Source organism: Diospyros lotus, chromosome 1 (assembly GCF_014633365.1).
Source record: "Diospyros lotus cultivar Yz01 chromosome 1, ASM1463336v1, whole genome shotgun sequence".
Lineage (NCBI taxonomy): Eukaryota > Viridiplantae > Streptophyta > Magnoliopsida > Ericales > Ebenaceae > Diospyros > Diospyros lotus.
The window spans coordinates 21,927,351-21,949,855 of record NC_068338.1 but is presented as its reverse complement, the minus strand read 5'-3'; the positions used below and the strand labels follow the sequence as shown (position 1 = coordinate 21,949,855).

The following is a 22,505-nucleotide window of genomic DNA, read 5'->3' as shown; positions in this document are numbered from 1 at the left end:
TAAATATAGAGAAAAATTGTGTACTAAAATATGCACATATTGGTCATTGCGGCCCACATACAACACACTACACCCAAGTCCCTATCACAAACTTATCACTACCCTAAAAGGTAACACAAGCAACTCCCTGAGCCAAAGATCTCTTGGGCTAGCGTTACTGAAACCCAAAACAACACGCTAACCACGTCCATGAATCAAACCTTGGCATAGAATACCCACCCAAAAAATAGCTACAACACACCTACACGGCGCTAGAAACCATGTAATGCACATATATAAGGTAGTGATATAATAAGCATAAACATGATACATAACCCTCATAAATCATGCATTAAGCTCTGTTTGCCCATATAAGAAGTCACATACGATGCAGTGCTCATGCTTAGCTAACCTAGATATTAAAACCATCTAGCATGCCTGTGGCCAAGCACACTGTTAATTTTGTGTGATTCAAAATTGTTTAAATGATTTTCATTTGCATTTTTTGATTTATCAAAATGATTGCATGTTGTTATATGAAATTGAGATTCATATTATATTCATTTTATTTGATTTTAATTATTATGCATATCTGTTGATGTATAAATCATTTAGGTCATTGGTTATATATGTGGGCTGAGTTTATTATGGGCCGAGCCCAAGTCCATTGGCTTTTCCGTGGTGCATTTGCTACTGGCCCAGCCCATTTATCGGTCCATTCGGGGATGCTATAAAAGGGCAAACCAATGCCCTAATCTATAGAATGTTCTATTTTTTCTCTTTGGCACGCTCTTTGAAACCCTAATCAGTGCCTCTTGAAGCGAGACACATCCTGTGAATCATTCTCTCTTATTCGATCGATATGTTGTTTCTATGGTAAGATTTGTTGGTAAGTAAAGTATTGTTCTAATCTCTATGTTGTTTTAAGCGCCTGAGGCGTGAGAGATTGGTTGGCTGCAAGAACAGATCCGAAACCTTGATCGTGAGATCGGTTTAGAACAGATCTGCACTTGTTCTTATTTTTGGATTTTGTTTTAGTTGTATTTGTAATACTGCTTTACTTCATTTTCTTGAGATCTTGTAATCGATTGTAAACTTGAGAAATCTAGTGGATTAACTAGAGGCGGAGCCTCTGTCGTGAGTAGGATCTATTGATTCGAACACGTATCTCGCTGTGTCGCTATTTGTGTGTGTGAGTTGTGGTTGTATTTTTCGTTTCTGTGTTCTTGTTTATTGCGCTTGATCTGTGTTTGGTCGAGAAATATATTGGTTCTAAAACCTACACACACAAGTCACATGAATCCCCCAAATGCATAATCCCCAAGCTCCTACATGCATTTGAAATGACAAAGTATTAGAAATTACAACAACTACATGTACTATACCTTCGGCCACCACAACATTCCTACACTACTCCAACGAGAACCTACCCACGCAACAACCTAGCTTTATTCTAGCAACAAATGAAAGAGGAACCGAGCCCTTTAAGGTACACAAGAGGAGACCCACCAATTGAGCAAGGGTTCAACCGAGATGGAGGAAACTAGAAAATAACAAGCCTATCTGACTAGCGAATCCTCGAATAAAACTATATGCAACTCAATAGTAAGGAAGTAAACCGAACATAGAAGTGGCGGAGTCTTTCACAAGTTGAACAACCGATGTTATAGAGTTAAAATGGGATAAGAGCTTGACTGAAATGAAAAGGAAGTCGAACCCCAGAAGTTTGGCTAAACCCTCCCCATTCTTCTTCTTTTTCTTCTCTTACTTTCTATTCTTCTTCTTCCTGCTCTCGGCTGAACACTCTGAAAATCCTCTCCCTCTCGACAATCACTCGATTATATATAGCAAAAGACAGATGAAAGTGGGTTTAAATGAGTGACAAGACAGGATGCAAGGCCTCCACCATTGACTGGAGGTCAGTTTGGACTAGGAAATGGCTTGGGAAGTCATTTACAAAAAGCTTATCTAAATATACATGCAACCATCCGAATACAAGGGAGAAAAATCAAGAGGGATATTCGGATACTCAAGCCTCCTATTCGAATACATGACATAAGAGAGTATAGGGGCATCCGAATACCAAGACTTGTATTCGTATACCATGCCATTTCCAATGAGGATATCCGAATAGCCCCATAGGTATTTGGATACCTCTCCAATTCTCTAGCATATCCAAATATCACAAACCTCAGTCGAATATCCCAACCCCCATATTTGAATACAACAAACCCCCATCCAAATATCTAAGGCCCCGATTCAGATATAACAACATATATTCAAATACTCCAATGTATGATAAAAGAACATATTACACCTCACAGGTAACCCACTCAACCCCAAGGTATGATAAAATATTGTATAACTAAATTTGGGTCATTACATTTTCGTTTAAGACAAACTAATAAATAAGAAGCTTTAACACAATTAAAGACAAAGACAATCTAAATTGAGCCATAATAACAAATTATGAAAATAATAATTTATATCTTTTTTTTTTTTTTGGTCAAAGGTCCAATATATCTAATAATAGATGAAAAATCAAAATCAATATAAACTTTACATTAAGGATACAATAGGAATGTATACATGCAACGTGACCAAAAGATCTTAGATAAGAAATATTTAGTTGACCAAAAACAAGTTGTTTAAATGTAGGATACAATGTAAGTCATGTATACAATCTACAAATGTGAATGTAATATGGCATGTCCCGAAATAAACCCTAATAGTAGTTTAAATTTCATGAGTAAATAAGTCAAAAATAGATAATAAAATATTCAACTAAACAATTTTAATTAATTCTAGATTTGTAATGGATCATCATGTATGTTGTCAATAATTATTTGATGCATTATTATAGACTGCACTGAATGCTCATACCAAAATATGAAAGTAATTGGACCAAACCAATTTTGGTTGCACAGACCATTTACTCTATGTGTTGGTAGAAGCCCTAAAATAGGTTTGAACTTTTCATTAAAATAAAAACTTTTAAAACCGATACAAAACATTTTAAACTTTTAAGTTATATTCTTAATAACTTAAGAATGACATCTTTGATAGAAAATTTAGAGTCATTCATACAAAAATTAGAAAGTAATAAATAAAGATAAACTTACAATTAATTATATACAAAAATACATCAAATATTTTATGTCCAATAGATGTCATCTAAATCCATTATCATGGTACATTACTAACAACTTTGATAAATTAATTGTTATCATTAAATTATTTAATAAAATTATAAAGAGTTACCAATTATTAATTTTGGTGGCTAGCTATTAGCCTATTACTACCCATTACCTACAATTTTAACGTTTAAGAGTAATGGTGACATTATGAAATTATTATTGCCATAAGTACTTCACTTTTGTAGCTAAATATGTTAATTAACACCACATATTTATGTACCCACTATGGGGTGGCTAAAGATTAACTATTGCCATGAGATTTATAAGTTATAGTAATAATTATTATATATTATAGCTGTCACTGTCCTTCAAGCACAACTTTAATTTCTATGGCTATAATGATATCGTGAAATTATTATCCTCATACTTTTGTAGCTAAATATACTCATTTGCTATGATTGCCTTTACGCAGTCCCAATTATCTATGCGATCAGTTTCAATAAAAAAAGATAAATCATAGGTATAAGACTTTATTTTACTACGCAAGACTAAAATTGAACTTACGATCTACCGGTATGAACCCAGCATATCACTTACCCGACCGCTCGACTTATGCCCTGAAGACACTAAATATATTCTTGTTGTAGCTATAATGTAACAGTTTAAGACTAAAAGGGTGCCAGCATTACCAATTTAACTGCTTATAAGTTATTGAATTAGTTTATAAACTATGTAACTTATTTTTTTACACGTTTGATAAGATTTAAAAGTTTAAATGCTATCGAGCTTTTGAGCTATTTTAATAACATTTGAGAAAAACTAATCCCCTACTTTTCCAAATAAGCTCCTAGGAGCTTTTGTATTGACCAATCAAATTACTAATTTACTCTCATACAAAATACAGATTTTCAACCTCTATTCTTCTTCTTCTTCCCTTTACCTTTTCTGATCTTGCTGCCACCAAATCCATCTCTGGCAACCACCATCGTTGTCCTCCATATTTGTCGTTGTCGCCATCGCCATTGCCATTGTTGTCATCTAATGCCATTCTTCATCTGTCTCCATCGTCGTCGCCCCAGCTCGTCGTCTATCGCCTCAATTGCCACCTCATCTCGCCATCGCCATTGCCCCCATTTGTAATGGCGGAGCCAGGAAAGAGTTTTAGCGGAGGCCAAATTATATTTATAAATTGAATTTTATTATTTTTATATTTTTATTTTTATTTAATTTTTAAAATACATAATTTAAATTATTAAATTTGGCAATTATATCTATCTAGTTGGGGCCAAATTATAATTTTAGCCCTAACCAAATTATAATTATCTATAATAATATATATATAAAAAATAAAAAAAATTAAAAAGTCAGCTCTGGCCAAGGCCCCAGCTAGCCATAACGTGGCTCCGTCACTGCCTATTTGCAATTCCATTCACTCTATATATATACACATGTATATTTAATTATGTATAATATATGTGTTAATACACGTGTATATTTAATTATGTATAATATATGTTAACACATATATTAATATATATTAAATTATTATATTTAACATTTTTATTAAAAATTAGTATTTTTATGAATTTTATTTACATTATTTAACATGTTTATTTTTTATTTTTTTGTCAAGTTCTGATATCTTATCAAGTTTTTTAAATCAAACACATAACTATTAACTGATAATTTAAAAGAATATTTATTTAAATATATTATCAATTTAAATGTTACCAATTTTTTAATCTTTACACAACTTAAAAACCAAACAACTTAAAGACCTACGGAAAAAAAGAAAAACAGTAAGCCAAACACCCCTAAGTATTGCTATAGCGTTTAGAAGTCAAAGCAAAACTTATATATATTAGCTTCGACCAGTGAATTGTTGTCACTAAACAACTTTTGAAAATTCTCTAAACAGTTATTAAATATCAATTTTCACGGTTATTACTTGTCACTAGCCATAAATTTATATCCGTAGCTAAAATTTTGTAGATAGATGTTAGAAATATTGTTGTACTGAACTCATTATCAGTCTGCTCGATCTAACTAGCCTTGTTTATTCATCCCAAACTTGAAGTGTCTCGATTGAAAGTGCGTATATATGCTCTTTTGTCAGGATCAATCGACTGTCAAGGATATCTTATGAATCATCCACCAAAGATGACACACTCAAAGGGAGAAATTTCACAAGATGAATATCTAAAGAAAGAATATTAATGGTTCAAATGGATTTGATTCCAATGATACACTAATGGTGGTACGTAATTAAGGATGATCATCTTAGAAGGTTGTGTTGAGATTGGAACCCTAATTCACTGATTACTGAACAAATGGGATCAACATATATATATATATATATATATGGAAAGAAAAAATCAACAACAACACATGTGGGATCAACTCTGATGCTTGTACGTATATAGCCTTGACATTTTTGAATCATTAAATACCCATTTTAATTTGAGCTTAATTATGAAGTTTGAATCATTAAATGCCCATAATTCACAAGAAAAAAGCTAAATCAAAAGATATATCAGGTATGTAGATCATGCAGAAACGAAAAGGGTAGGTAATTAGTGATCAGAGATTCAAGATTCAGGCAACTAATCAATTAATTTCATAGAATGATGAAATTCACAAGCAAATTAAAGAATTAATTAGATCCATCTACAATGATTGACGTCTGTACAATTTATACCACATCCAAACCCAATTACATACCACACTGCACTCACTCAGATTAATTCTCTTTCTGTTTCCACTCCAGCCCTATTAATCTGCAAGGCGAATACCTAATCTTGTATTCCGATATCGTCTCCAGCTTTGGCGACCAAACCTGAGCCTTGGACCCAACCAGCTGCTCGTAGTGCTTCTTCAACTCCGGCGTGCTACAGAGAAAACTACCGGACTGATTATCCTCATCTGAACCAACTAATTCCATCCCTCTCGTAAGCAGCTTCACGATGAACTCCGGCACGACCTTGATCAGAACCCTTCCGTTCGATCCGTTGATGTATTCAAACGGGCAGTCTTTGAAGTTGACCGGCGCCGGTTTATGCCCGGAGGCCCCCAGGGCGGCCAGGGAAGAAGCGGAGAGGAGATTGTTGCTTGGGAGGCAGTCGAGGGGGAGGACAAAGTAGGTGTGGCCGGGGGTGAGCTCGTCGTCGATGGCTAGCGCCGGGACACGGTGGCCGATGAAGAAGGAGTCTGCATGGCAGACCATGCGGTCCGGGAACTCGAACATCACCTCGCCGGCGAGGTGTTTTCCGGTGAGGGCACGGCTGGTTCCTTCCCAGAAGATCAGCGTCACTACTGAGTTGCAATTCGAATTGAAACAGGGAGAAATTGCGTTTCCCATTTCAGCAAAATCAGAGAGATGTAGAGAGAGATTATGGGTTCTGAGTTTTGGGGTTACATATATACAATACAAGAGGGATTGAGATTTGACTTTGAGAAAGTCAAAGTTTGGGTTTGGGTTTTGCGGTTAAGGGTCGGTGGTCAGACATGCCGGCCGCGAACGACTACTCATGCTTGCTGCCGAGTGATAATTTCCATAAACTTAACCCTTTCGTTCCGCCATATCCAAAAAAAGTCACCCCTACAATTAATTAATTAATACACACAAAGCTTAATTGTTAACCTTCATGTTTGACGTTGACGTGGCACAAAAACACTACATATATATATATATATATGCAACCTTATTTTCATTAACATTAATTAGTTTTTACAATGTTTTGATGATGATAATGATGATGATGATAATCACTAGGATAAGCCAGCATCCGTAGTAGAGTCAGTCAAATTCTTTTATTTAATTAAATAAATAATTTTAATTTTTAAATTTATTTAAGTTAAATTTTAATTTTACGTTGCTTTCATAGATTTAGTCTCCCCAATAAACTCGCTTGTAACTTATTTAAAGAATTATTTAGATCACGTTATGTTTCGAAATCATGTGTGGTTTTATATGCACAAACGACAACCTAATTTAAAGCTTACAAAAAATCTCATATGCATCGATCGTTTAAAGTTTTTTTAAATAAATGACTTGCACTTAATCTAACAAATTTTTAAATAAGCATAAAAAAACAAATTAAGTGGGGGATAGGACTCACACACCCACCCCTATAAACCCACATCCGATAACATAAGATTTTTCTCAACGCAAATAACATAACAATCCCATAAATAAGCAAACTTAAAACTTTTTTGGGAGTCCGCACATTTGCGGTCTCAATTAATAATAATGAAAAGAATGCTTGTTTCAGTTCAATTAAATGTGTACAAATGTAATTTCAAGAAGGAAGTAGTTTAGGTATCCTACAAGTAAGATGCATGCATGCATGCGTGCGTAAATAATTCAGCAAGTGTCTCGTATTGACCAAAAACGAGGTTGGAATTGGATTGGGATCATTGCGGGTTTGGTTTGGGATCATCATCATGAGATCAAGACGGACGCATCAAAGTATGACACAGCCCGCCCGCCCGCAGTTAACGGCTATATATGTGTTCCCATTGTTTGAGCCGCCGCAATTTTATTTTGATCTGGCCATGGCCATGGCCATGGGCATCTCTCTTCTTCAGTCCTAGCTAGCTAGAACTAGAAAGCCAATCATTAGCTCAATAATATTGCTTTCAACCCTCTCAATAATTAGTTCAATAACAAGGCCAAGGTGGGTGGCATATTTAAAATTACCTTCACACCCATAGACCAATAATTAATTATCATCTATTATTCGACTTAATTACTACTCACGAAAACTCAAAATTGGCAACTTTCTCAACAAAAAAAAAAAATAATATTATTAGATATTTTTTATATTAAGCATTATTGAAATATATATAATGAACAGCTATGCATCACAAGACGTAACATTTAAACTTGACTCACACTTTTAATTCTCAATTCCCATGAGTTTCACTAAGTGCCACTTTAGAGACAGACTTATGTTTTCTTTATATCTGAAGGGTTGACGCAATAATTTATTTATATATTTTATATTCTCGATTGAAATATTAATAATGAATCATAAATAAATAAATATTAATCAAACTTAAGAGGCACGGCATATGTTTCATGCATCAACTTAGCCCATAAAATATTTAAAGCAAATTAAGGGAATATTATATATGTGTTTAATTTAATTAATATATATAGCATGCGTGGAAGCATGATGAAATGGGATGAGATAAATGTTAATAATATATATATAAATATTCCAAAGAGTGGTTGAAGCAATATAATGGCGTTTACATAGTCAAGTGATCGATGTTATCCTTTGCCCCATTCAAAAGGGCAAGATCTAGCTACCTACCTACCAACCTGTAACTTAATTTAACTGTAATTTGTCACAATATTGGCAATAATTAATTAACCTAATAATTTACAAATATTAATCTCATCAATTAATTAGAGTAAATTTTTTTATATAAGTGTTCATTTTGAGAGAGAGAGCCAAATTAATATTAATGATTGGAAGGACCATTTCCAGCCACCTTTTAAGACCGACCTTGGCATGCGATGCATATATATATATATATCAACCTAGCTAGCTAGCTCCCTATTGAATGGGCAGGGCTCCAGTAGTACTGGTCAATCCAATAATTAATTAATGGCGAATTAGCTAGGTAAGTGCACGGCTTATCAACTCTAATTAAAAGCACAATATATAGTCGACTATTGGGTTTAGTTTAATAGTCAGCAACATTCATTAATGGTTCAATTATGCTCATTAATATTTGAACTAAGTATATATTTACGTACCCAACAAATTAAACACAAGTGGGTAGGTTTGCCCATAAGTAGGATGATTTTCTTTTCCATCCTATTTCTATCAAAAATGATATCCTTCTCACTTACGTAATTTGAACATGCACGATATCAAAATAAAGTATCGTTACAAATGATAAATTTAAATATTTAAATAATATTTTTATTTATTATTTTAAAATAATATTAAAAATCATCATAATTAAGTTTCGTATTTTTATTGAAAGAAGTGTTAGGTGAAGAAAATAATGATACATGATTTCTTTAATTTCATTTAATGAGAATGCGTCACATAACTGGTGATACTATCATCAGTCATTATTTTTAATATTATTATTTTTTTAAAATAGTAAAGTAAAGTAGCTTAAAGTAACAATTAATTAATCATAATAATAAAGAATTTGTTGAGTTGAGAAGGGTTTGGTTGGTGGTTTTACGTGGAGGCTATTTGGGGGGTTGAAGGTAATAATAATATAATAATAATAATAATAAATAATAGATGAGGGTGAGGGTGAGGGTGAGAATGGTTGCCTTTTGTTTAAGGCATGTGATGGTGACTCATTAAATGGCTTTGAACCCACTCCAAGAGCGCCGCTTTTGCCGCCGTATACCGTCCGAAGACTTGCTTCGTTGTCCTTTTCACTACGACTAGACAATTGGATTTGGATAGGATCCGTAAACAGCATTCGCCCATCCATCCATCCTTCATGCTTTTAATGTATGTATGTATGGTAATTAATAAATTCCATCATTTCGTTTACAGATTTTTTTCACTTCCACCAACCAAAAATAACATCTTTCAAATATAATTAGGTGAATTTATATTTTTTTCTTTGTATTTTTAATTTTTTTTGTGTGTTCGTTTAAATTTTTTATTATTTTAATTATACTTCTAAATTTATATTTTTAAATCAATTTAATCTTTATATTTTGATATAAACAAAATATGATATGTACTTTATCATCTTATTTTATTTTATTTTTTTACATAAAAGTACAAGTATTAAATTGATTCAGAAATATAGACATAGAGGTGTAATTAAAACGATAAAAAATTCAAATTGTCATAAGAAAAAAATTATCAAAATATAGAGAATAAATTGACTTCAAAATTAGGTTTAATAATGTAATTAAAACAATAAAAAGTTTAAATGACAACACAAGAAAAATGTAAATGTTTAAAGTAAAAAATATAATTAAATTATTCAATAAAAGGATGTGTAATTGAATAAATTTGTAATAAGACATTGTATGTAATGTCCAACAATGGCACTTTTACATTTTGGTTAAATTTAACTTAATTAATTTAATTAAATTTTAATTCACTTAATTTAAATTAATTAAGGTTATTAGTGATGAAAGCATTTATAAGCCCCCCCCCCCCCCCCCCCAAAAAAAAAAAAAAAAAAAATGTAAACCACGAGGCCCTCTAAAATTATTTTTTTAAAACCCAAAAGAGTATGAAGCAATTTGCCTTTCATTTAATTTCAAAAAATTTCAAAATTTCCCCTTCTTGCAGTCTTTACATAATGAACCAATAATAATTAAGGATGAATTGAGATGGCTTGATGGTAGACTATAGTGTTGCAAAACCTACAAGGCTACAACTATAACAGAATACTAGTAGTTTATACCTAAACATGTGTGAACAAAATAGTAACTTATATATATAGCATAGACTATTCAATAAAGATAAAATTATTATATTATTCATATTGGATAACATAACGTAACAAAATTAGAGAGGGGCGTGAGCCTCCCCTCATACCCAACCTCTTTACGAAATAATCAAGAATATTATTTTTTCGTATCGAGAATCATCGAAATAATCAAGAATATTATTTTTTACGAAAAAAACCATTGATTGAAATATTTGAATGAGATATGATATATATCATAGTGATATGAAAATGGATCAAGTAATCTGTTTCTTTATCTAAAAAAAAGTATTTCTAGTTTGCATGATATCGAATCATGTGTCAATTTCGTAAGAATGAGCCAGTAAAAAAAGAAATGAATCAAATTACTTATCACCTATTCAAGGTTGAGCTCTAAGATTTGACGGTGAGCTTAACAAGCCACCTACGAAAGCTTCAAATTTCCCAAAAAAATCCAATTGTTTCAAATTTTTTATTTTGGAATAGAATATTTACAAAATCTCCATAAATAGAATCAAACTTTATTCCATGGTATTTAGATGAGGTTCTTTTATTCTTAAACAAGTCCTCGAGAACCAAGAAAAAATAACCCCTTGCATGTGAAATTATAGATCTCCTTTAAAATCAAACAATTCAATCCAAATACTTATACAAATAAAAATGCAAGAGAAATAAGAAAGATGCAGGGTCGTTTGTTAGATTTTACTTTAATTATAGAGACTCCCTCAAGTTTTGAGAATTACAATAGCCACTTATAGTTAAAAATTAGGGAGTACGGAAGACAAAGGTTTAGGGTAAAGAAGATGAGGCATTTTAAGCAAATTTAATTGGGGTTAATGTAACAAAGTAGTTGGTAAAGTCAAAAAAGATCACATATTTTGAAAACCTCAAAGATAAAGCCTTTCGTTCAGGCCACCCCCTCATTGTTAAAAGATATATTATGTTTGAACAAGTAAGTATATATAACTCATATAATCACACAGCTCGCAACAGACAGGGTGGGAGTTCGTTAAACCAACCCTGTTTTTGCTTGATTCATATTTTTATTAGACGCGTTTTGATCAAGTAGTGTGCATTTGAACAACATTTAGGACAGTGGCCCTACAGAACAGAATGAACAAGGGGGGTTCAAGGGGCACTCACTAATTGCAGGGGGGCCCCCTCTTTTCCTATGACATTTCATTTGGTTCAACAATAAGAATACCATTCTAAACAAAAAGACAATACGAGTCTCTAATCTCTATGAATTCTGCATGTAACAATTTTTGTCAATGTTAATAAGCTTACTTATTGATGTTAAAACTACATTCAAATGTAAGACAAGGCGGCATATCCATAAATAAATGATTATACAAACATAATCAGTTAAAATAATAACAATATTTAGATTATCATCAACTTTCAACCTTAAATCCAAAGTTTGTCATGCTCAAAGCATATATCTTCTTTAGCTTAATGACTTCAATCTTCAACCTCAACAGTCTTGGTTAAAATCCCATTTTCTTCATTTGATTGGGCATTATCAAAGCATTCGGAATGATTATTCCACCCAAATTCCCAACCCAAATATCGGCGTTCCATCTAATATTCGGTCTGTCTTATTTCACAATCTTAAATGACAGTCCTATTCCATGAAATATTTGGTCTTATTTCACACGTAAAATTACCCTTTTAAGACTATGAAGTAGGACCAAATAGCACTGTCCAAACCTCGTGAACCGCAACTGAGTAAGATAGTCCTCAATAATACCCCAAATTTTCATTCCTTATATCCGATGAATATGATTTCCCCACATCTGTCATCCAGCTCTATCTTTTGTCTCTCCTGATGCATCATGTAACCACTCCAAGCCTCTTCCAGAGTAAAATGCAACACGCTCTTGGATTGGTGTGACCTATTCACAACAAATAAACAAAACATGAGACACCGTCAACTCAAAAATTATTATGAATGCCTTTGGCTTTCAACACATAACGTTGACAAATTCCATTGCTTGACAGAAGATTAGGCAAGAATGACCAGTTGGTAAGAACTAAGAAACCCAAGAGTGGGTCAGGTCAAGCAAGTTCACACATAAACAATAAAAAGGATTAAACATGTACAGGCAAAAAGAAACTAGTCTGTAAAATGTAAGATAACTAGGAGCATTATATCCCTTGATCACATCATTACTCTTATGGTTTTTAAATGCTTATGATACATTTATTCTTAGTCTTTGCTTCCAAACAGTTTTTATGTTTCTAATTATTTTTACCATTTTTCTTGTGTTTTTGAAATGTTATCTGTACATTTATGTTCTTTAGTTAAACAGAACATCATACAAGAACAATATTTTGATCCTTGATATGATATCAGTCAAACATGTAAACTTCTTTCAAGAGCTAAAAATGAATAAATCAAGGAAGAACAGAGAAACGTTTGCTTATGGATTTTATATCTTCTTTATTTTCATTATTTTCACAACCAAAAAAGAAAGAGAAAATGTTGAATTACAACTATCATTTTCATGAGAATGACGTCTGAAATTAGCAAAAACATTTCTTCATTGGTTTGAAAAATAGTTCTGGAAACCATAGCGTGATTCAATACAAATTTGAATAAATCAATATGAATCTATGAGGGAATTGAAAATTGGGAAGAATGGGAAGTAAATCAGTGAATCAGAAGTGAATCAATAGATTCTTATCCAAACCAAATTTAGAAATAAATTCAAAAAAATCTTAACACCCATCCATCTTCTAACAATGCTTACTTGATAGAAAGAGAAATGCTTATACTTGATAGAAAAAGAAACGCTTATACTTGATAGAAAAAGAAATGGTAAAGCCGTTAAAGGTGAAGAAATTAAATTGATTGATGCTGAGAAGAAAGAAGATAGAGAGATTCAAGAATAAGAACAAGAGGATATGCTTGTATTCAATGATAATGATGAACGAAAAGATGACATTTGATGATACTTTGACCATCAGGATGCTCAGTTAGTACTTAGAAGATGATGATCTTAATAATTGATATGCTTTTAATTATTTATTTTATATTTGTAGAGTTACTTTCAAGATATTAGACATTTTATATAAAAATTTATTAGTTTTTTGTTGAATAATATGAAATTTATCCTCAGATTCTATATATTTATTAGTTTAAAAATGTTACTGAATCTTACCATCCAATTCAATCCTCGATTAGCAAAATGAATAAATCAATTCAAGGTTCAAATCTCAATTTAATAACTATGCTCGAAACTAATTCACCAAGTGTAATCTTCTGAGTTTATCTAAGTCCAACAATTTTTAGAACTATAACCTAACTTTTGGCATATTCTGACCAAATCACTCATCAATCATATACAGGAGGTCTCAAGTATCTTATTTAATCCTAAGAGCTAAAAAGTTAACTTCACAAACACACTTTCGTGAGGGCCCTACCCTAGGTGTCAACCTAGGGTTGTTACGAGTCACATAGGTCATGGCTACTGTATTGAGGGTGTATATATTGTTATCATAGTGCTTATCAAGTGTTTAGATATTGTTTAGTCAACTTGGAAAATACATAATATTATGTGTTTGCAATGATCTTCTAAGTTGAGTTGGCTCATTCTAAGCATCTTTTTTTTTTTATTTTTCTTTTGATTATCCTGGGGTTTTGGCTCGTTCTAACCAAATATCGGCGTTCCATCTAATATTTGGTCTGTCTTATTTCACAATCTTAAATGATAGTCCTATTGCATGAAATATTTGGTCTTATTTCCCTTTTAAGACTATGAAGTAGCACCAAATAGCACTGTCCAAACCTCATGAACCGCAACTGAGTAAGATAGTCCTCAATAATACCCCAAATTTTCATTCCTTATATCCCATGAATATGATTTCCCCGCATCTGTCATCCAGCTCTATCTTTTGTCTCTCCTGATACATCATGTAACCACTCCAAGCCTCTTCCAGGGTAAAATGCAACACACACTTGGATTGGTGTGACCTATTCACAACAAATAAACAAAACATGAGACACCGTCAACTCAAAAATTATTATGAATGCCTTTGGCTTTCAACACATAACGTTGACAAATTCCATTCCTTGACAGTAGATTAGGCAAGAATGACCAGTTGGTAAGAACTAAGAAACCCGAGAGTGGGTCAGGTGAAGCAAGTTCACACATAAACAATAAAAAGGATTAAACATGTACAGGCAAAAAGAAACTAGTCTGTAAAATGTAAGATAACTAGGAGCATCATATACCTTGATCACACCATTTCTCTTATGGTTTTTAAATGCTTATGATACATTTATTCTTAGTCTTTGCTTTCAAACATTTTTTATGTTTCTAATTATTTTTACCATCTTCCTTGTGTTTTTGAAATGTTATCTGTACATTTATGTTCTTTAGTTAAACAGAACATCATACAAGAACAATATTTTGATCCTTGATATGATATCAGTCAACATGTAAAGCCCTGTTCTCTTTGCTGTTTTCAGGCCGTTTCCAATTTTCAGTTTTCCAAAATAATGAAAATGTATTTACTTTTATATTTTCAAAAAGGCATTTTTGAAAACAAAGAAAATTTGTGTAAAGAAAAGTCAAAATAACAAAAAATCATTTTGGTTGTTTTCATCACAAACGCACTCAAAATTTTCAAAACGTGAAAAACGCTATAGATAAAAAAAAATGCGTTTTCAGCAATCTCAAAACAAATACTCAAAACACAAAACTAAAAATGAATTCAAAATTCAAAATTAAAAACTGAAACACGAAGAGAACAACCCCTAAACTTCTTTCAAGAGCTAAAACTACACAAATCAAGGAAGAACAGAGTAACGCTTGTTTATGGATTTTATATCTTCTTTATTTTCATTATTCTCACAAACAAAAAAGAAAGAGAAAATGTTGAATTACAGCTATCATTTTCATGAGAATGACTTCTGAAATTAGCAAAAACATTTCTTCATGGTTTGAAAAATGGTTCTGGAAACCATAGCGTGATTACAATCGGGTGATTCAATACAAATTCGAATAAATCAATATGAATCTATGAGGGAATTGAAAATTGGGAAGAATGGGAAGTAAATCAGTGAATCAGAAGTGAATCAATAGATTCTTATCCAAACCAAATTTAGAAATAAATTCAAAAAAATCTTAACACCCATCCATCTTCTAACAATGCTTATACTTGATAGAAAAAGAAATGGTAAAGCTGTTAAAGGTGAAGAAATTAAATTGATTGATGCTGAGAAGAAAGAAGATAGATAGATTCAAGAATAAGAACAAGAGGATATGCTTGCATTCAATGATAATGATGAACGAAAAGATGAAATTTGATGATACTTTGACCTTCAGGATGCTCAGTTAGAACTTAGAAGATGATGATCTTAATAATTGATATCCTTTTAATTATTTATTTTATATTTGTAGATGTACTTTTAAGATATTAGACATTTTATATAAAAATTTATTAGTTTTTTGTTGAATAATATGAAATTTATGCTCAGATTTTATATATTTATTAGTTTAAAAATGTTACTGAATCTTATCATCCGATTCAATCCTCGATTAGCAAAATGAATAAATCAATTCAAGGTTCAAATCTCAATTTAATAACTATGCTCGAAACTAATTCACCAAGTGTAATCTTCTGAGTTTATCTAGTTCCAACAATTTCTAGATCTATAACCTAACTTTTGGCATATGACCAAATCACTCTTTAGTCATATATTTCAGGAGGTCTCAAGTATCTTATTTAATCCTAAGTGATAGGTTTGAAATGCTATGGCACACACCCAAGAGAGGGGGTTAATTGGGTAATTTAAAAACTTGATAAAACTTGAATAACTTTTTAATACAAATTGAGGTTTTAGTGATTTAAAACATAAAACATATAAAATGACAAATGTAAATCAAGAAAAATAAATATGTGAACCAAGTGAGGAATAAACAAATGCTTGGAAAGATAAAGATTATAGAACACAAGCACAAGAGAACACAAAGATTTATAGTGGTTCGGTTTAAACCAAGCCTAATCCACTACCTTAACTCCTCACTAAGGATTTTGTAAACCAATCCACTAAAACCTCCTACTTAACCAAGTAGGTCCTCTAGTCCAAAACTAGGAAATTACAAACCTCTTGCTTATACAAACAAGCCCTCTAGCACCTAGCTAGGTATTTCAACTCCTTGCTTCAAAGAGCAAGTTGTCTAGCACAACAAGCTAGGAAATACAAAATTTCAATAATACGAGAGAATTTAAGAGATGAATCTCTTAATTACAATGATCTCTCAAAAATAAAGTACAAGGCCTGAACAAGATAATACAAATAATAAAGCCTTTGAGAGAGAAAAAAATTAAAGCACAAGTACAATTTGAGAAGATGAATGAATTTTGCAAGCTCACTTCACTTCATTTCCATCCATTAGCCTCTTAAAGATCATCCTCGACTTGTATTTATAGGCATCCTACAAGTTTCAACAAAAAACTAGCCGTTTAGAGCTGCTAAAAATTCAAAAACTAGCTGTTAGAGACTTTCAGCGACACAAACGATCGATAGATGAAAGGCATCGGTCGACAGATGAGTTAAAATTCAAAAGCCAGTTGACAAATGAGAGAAAACGGTCGATAGATGCAAAATTGCATTTTGCCGGTCGACAGATGGGAGTAAGCCGGTCGACAGATGCAAAACTACATTCTACTGATTGATAGATGGGAGTAGGCTGATCGACAGATTAAAGAGGTTTTGTCGACAGATGAAGAAAAATTACAACATATTTACACATTTTCTTTAATTTATATTTTACCTTCCATTTACTTTAATACATAAATGTAAATAAGAAAGTACCCCCCATTTGAATTCAATAAAAATATCTAAAAAATCAAAATCCACAACAATAAGAAAATAAAATTTTAGTTTTAATACAAATTCGGGATTTAGCAATTTTACCACCCCTAAAATAGATACCTTCTACTTCTTGAAAAATTCATTAAAAATCATTTTAACAACAATGAATATTAGCTATCAAAATACCAGGAGATAGTTTTTCAAAATAAAAACATTTTCTTATATGTCTCCTTATAATGCGTTAATCTTCCAGACTTAGAAAAATAACATTTCTTGATTCATTTTGATACACAAAATAGTATAATATTTAAAATATGTTTTCCACCATAAGTCATATCAAAAATCCATTAGGAGATTTAAATATACTAAAAGTAGTTTTACTAAAATTATGTTTTGTTAAATATTAAAATACACAATAGGTTGATTGGAGCAATTGGGCTCAACAACATGGTCTTTTGCCTTTGAAACAATTTGCTTCATTTATCCAATGATTCAAAACCAATTTGTAAAAATCATTTAGGAGATTCTTTTAAATCTTAAAATTTGTTTGTGCAAATCTCCATCTATAGAAAATTATAAATAATTTGGTTTTCATTTTAACAAAACACTTGAAATTGTTTTTTGTTTCCAAATCATATACTTTGATTTAGAGTATAAAACCATTTGATATTTTTCATCATCAAAACTAAACACAAGAGTAAAACATCACTAAGAGCTAAAAAGTTAACTTCACAAGCACACTTTCATGAGGGCCCTACCCTAGGTGTCAACCTAGGGTTGTTACGAGTCACATAGGTCATGGCTAATGTATTGAGGGTGTATATATTGTTATCATAGTGCTTATCAGGTGTTTAGATATTGTTTAGTCAACTTGGAAAATACATAATATTATGTGTTTGCAATCATGATCTTATAAGTTGAGTTGGCTTATTCTAAGCATCTTGCAGATACTGCAGGTGGTCCAAGTGCTAAAAAGGCAAACCAACCAGCCAATAATGCTCACCTACAATGGAAAGGCTCCCACCACTGGGGATTCTCAAGCACATAGAGAAATCAGGCTCTTGAGCAAGGCCAACAAGAGTAAAGAGTGGTCCTAATTAGGATACAATGACCTAGCTAAAACTAAGTCCAACTTTTGAGAGGGCCACTGATCCTCTAGTGGGATAACAAATGGCCAATGAAGACAATGAAGTCCTGTTTTGTGCTCAGTTGTTCTGACAAGGAGAATGTGACGTATGACACCTATATGCTTTGGAGGAGTGCACAAAATTAGTGGCAACCTGTGAAGCATAGTAATAATAGTAACACATGGCATTTTCCTTAGGAATGGTCAAAGGAGACTTTCAACGAGAAATACTTTCCAAGAGTTTTTAACTCTAGAAAGAGAGAGGGTTTATCAAATTGGATCAAGGAAAAATGTTCATGGCAGAATAAAAGGCCAAGTAACAGCAAACATATATACACCACCACCAGCCCCTTAAAACAGCATTCAGTTCCTCCATATTTTTGTATCTTCTTTCTTTATCCTTTCATGGATTATTGAGATCATCCCATGATGCCTTTTCATAATCTCCCTTCTATCTTGAAAATAAATCAAATCTGGTATTGAAGAATTAAGTCCAAGATATCAATATGAAGCTGACATCTCTCTTACTAAACTCTAGCAAGGAAATAAGTAGAAGGGTACACAATATATTGCAAAGTACAGATTGTGATAGTGGGGTTTCCAGATTTAGTATTGGACAACTAGAGGATATTCATATTCAAGAATCATATATAGATTGAACTCAACATTACATTAAGTGAAAAGTGAGCTAACAAGGCAGCTAGTAATGCATAAAATAGGTATTTGGCAACATTACCAATTGAATTTCATACCTCAGGAGTGCTCACAAAATTATATAGTATTCTGCAATTTAGCCTGGTGCACTGATTTAAATGATTACTCAAATGCCTCTCTAAGAGAAAAAAGATATGAATCTTATCTCCTTAATCTCTGCAGCATAGTAATAATACCTTCAGAACCATAAAATTTGCATGAATCTAAAGGGTAAATCTATCTAGAATATAAGTTGGCAAATCTCTCTCATCTTTTTTTTTTGGGGGGGGGGGGGTTGGGGCCTGAATATAAATCAGTACATTTTAATCATGTGTAGTAAAAGTTAAGCCATGTGCAGATAAAATTAATTCAGTTCTATACCTTTGGAGCTATCACAAGCAGAAAGTGCAAAGGAAGATATGACTCCTAAGTGAAGCACACAGTTCTATGAGGTAAATCTGACAGAAGACTTCACATTATAAATCCCACCTTATCAGTCAAGCAGGTCCAACACTCGAGTGAATAGGTTTATCAGCATGCTACTTGTTTGCTTGTAATCCCCACAAGAATGAGATAATCAAAATTTATCATCGGGCACAAAACCTCTCTGCAGCATTTCATCATGGAATCGATATGCTTCCTTCAAATTGTCTTGTGTCACATGTCCATTTATTAATGATATATAGGTGGATCTATCAGGATTCACACCACTCTCAATCATCTTCCTGTATACCAAATCTGCTTCTTGCATTTTACCTTCCCTACAAAAACCATCCAAGATCACATTATATGTGACAGCATCAGGAAATAGACCTTTCTTTTCCATTTTATACACTAATTCAAGAGCTTTGCCCATATTTCCTTGTTTTATATATCCATGTATAACAGTGTTGTAAGTAATGCTATCAGGGGCAATTCCTTTGGAGGTCATGATCCTGAGGAATTCATACCCCTTTGCTGCATCCCCCGACCGGCAATAACCTTTTATAACTGTGTTACAAGTCACAACAGTGGGCTCAATACCATTTCCAACCATCTCATCCCACAACCTAAATGCATCTGAGACACGACCCTGACTACAAAGTCCATTGATCAGAATGCTGTATGTAATGTGATTAGGGAAGATGTTCCTAGCAATCATATCACCCCATAGTTCATTAGCTCTCTCCATTTCACCTTCCTTGCAAAACCCATCAATTAAAGTATTGTACGTCACAACATCTGGCTTGAGATTCCTTTGAAGCATTGACCCATACAAACTTATGGATTTGTTCATATTCCCATCCTTGCAGTATCCATGTATAAGTGTTGTGAAAGTGCAAAAATCAGGGTATACACCCCTTTCCATCATTTCATTGAAAAGGTTATCAGCATCGGGGAGCATCTTCTCTTTGCACAATCCATTCAAAATAGTATTGTATGTAATGACATCCATTAAGCAACCATGCTTGATCATTTCATCTCGTATCTTCAAAGCTTCCAACATTGCTCCAGTTTTGCAAAACCCGCCAATTAGAATAGTATAAATCACATTGTCAGGAACTATGCCATCACTCTTCATGCCCTTAAAATATTCTAATGCTCGATCAAGATGCCCATTCCTCAAAAATAACCCAATAAGTGAACTATAGCTGATTAAATCAGGAACAATGCTTCTACACAACATTTCATCAAAAATTCCTTCAGCATACAACATATCGTCTTTCCTACAACACTCAACAAGCAATGTGTTATAAGTGGTAACATCAGGGCTTAGCCCAATCTGCAACATTTCATCCAAAATTTCCTTTGCTCTATCATACTTTCCATTCTTGCACAAACCAGCTATTATTGCATTGTAAGTGATCAGGCATGGTTTTAACCCCTTGCTTGACAAAGAGTTCATTAACTCAAAAGCTTCTTCCAGAAGCCCTTCACGACTATACGCATTAATCAAAGTATTATATGTCACAGTATCTGGAAAAATGCCTTTCTCTTCCATTTCAGAAAGAAACATTTTTGCTTTCTCAATTTTCCGATCCTTACAAAATGCATTTACCATGATGTTTAGTGTATAAACATTCACTTCAATCCCACTTCTAAGCATTTCCCCGTATACTTCCCATGCCAAGTCCACCCACCCAACCTTGACAAGCCCTCCAAGAAGACTATTACAAGCATTTAAAGGGGCAAGAAACCTCCTCCTTCTCAACAACCGAAACGCCTCAGCCGCTTCCCTCAACTTCCTAGCTTGCACGTAAGTCCTAATCAACAAATCAAAGACAAATAAATTCGACTCAAAATTTCGATAAGTTGACACTAGAGAATCAACAATCTCGACCCGAGAAACCCCACTCCTTCTAACCATCCGAAGAATCAAAACCTGGGCATCGGACACCCTCCGGCTCCTCACCAACACATGAATCGCGGCACTCAGCGATAGTGAGGAGTGCCTAAATCCCGGAATTTTAGTACTAACTAAATCAATTAATCTCTGGCCCATTTGCAAATTGTCACGGCATCTATATAGAACATCAACGAAAATTGAGGGGCTTAATTGAACAATATAATTAGGACTAGAGTTGGGCTTGCCTTGCTTTAGACTCCACAGCATCTTTTCCACCATAGCGGACTCCGACATAGACATCGGCGTTGATAAAACCGGCAATTCATTCAACGGATGGGTTTGATTGGGGAGGATTTCTAGCGTTTGGGTGGCTCTGAACTGACAGGCGCGGGAGTTGAGGCTCGAAATAGAAGCTGAAAACGCGGTTCTAAGGGTAAATGTTTGAAGGAGTTCCCGCCGTTGCGTTGCCATTGCAAGGTAATTAATGGCTTTGCTTGCTGAATATGCTTATGTTACATAACAAACGATAAACGCTCGGCCGTTCATTCGGAATTGCTCCGAGCGGCCGCAGTGACGATGGTGGATGAAACGTTTCTCCCTGCTGCGCTTCTTTAACCTTGCCCCTGTGTTTGGTAGGGTACAAAACGATGCATACGATAGGAAAAAATGACCAGCATGGTTCGTATAATTGTAAATTTTATTTTTAATATTTAAAAATTATCACAATCTCCTTACAATATAAAAACTTTTTCTCTTCCTCTTTCCCCCTTCCAAACTACTCTGGTCGACAAAAGACAGGTTGCAAAAACTCTACGATCATAAGACTTCAAAATCTTATATCAAAACCTTTTATCTGCAACTCTATGCATACCTCATTACCAATTTTACTTACTCTCTCTCCATTTGCCCCCATATGAAAATGGTTGTTTTCGTTAGGTATTTTTCTCCCATTTCTTCCGGCATTAATGGTGTCAATAGTCTGGTATG

At 33.2% G+C, this 22,505-nt stretch overlaps 2 protein-coding genes across 5 annotated transcripts; both read right to left on the bottom strand.

Annotated features, from left to right (window-relative positions):
* Positions 1-5,741: 5,741 nt before the first annotated feature.
* Positions 5,742-6,528, bottom strand: LOC127812656 (uncharacterized). Its single transcript, XM_052353147.1, has one exon. The coding sequence runs from the start codon at positions 6,472-6,474 to the stop codon at positions 5,857-5,859; it is 618 nt and encodes a 205-aa protein (XP_052209107.1). The 5' UTR covers positions 6,475-6,528; the 3' UTR covers positions 5,742-5,856.
* Positions 6,529-11,761: 5,233 nt separating this feature from the next.
* LOC127812907 (pentatricopeptide repeat-containing protein At5g01110) lies at positions 11,762-22,158 on the bottom strand. Of its 4 annotated transcripts, none has more exons than XM_052353494.1 (4): positions 19,574-22,157; positions 19,252-19,369; positions 14,379-14,523; positions 11,762-12,442 (listed from the first exon to the last, which is right to left on the bottom strand). In XM_052353494.1, the coding sequence occupies exon 1, from the start codon at positions 21,987-21,989 to the stop codon at positions 19,770-19,772; it is 2,220 nt and encodes a 739-aa protein (XP_052209454.1). In that variant the 5' UTR covers positions 21,990-22,157; the 3' UTR covers positions 11,762-12,442; positions 14,379-14,523; positions 19,252-19,369; positions 19,574-19,769. The 4 variants fall into 4 exon arrangements, with proteins under 4 accessions (XP_052209454.1, XP_052209448.1, XP_052209464.1 ...); XM_052353488.1 differs by having other exon boundaries at positions 14,339-14,523; positions 19,682-22,157; XM_052353479.1 differs by having other exon boundaries at positions 11,763-12,442; positions 14,339-14,523.
* Positions 22,159-22,505: the final 347 nt, after the last annotated feature.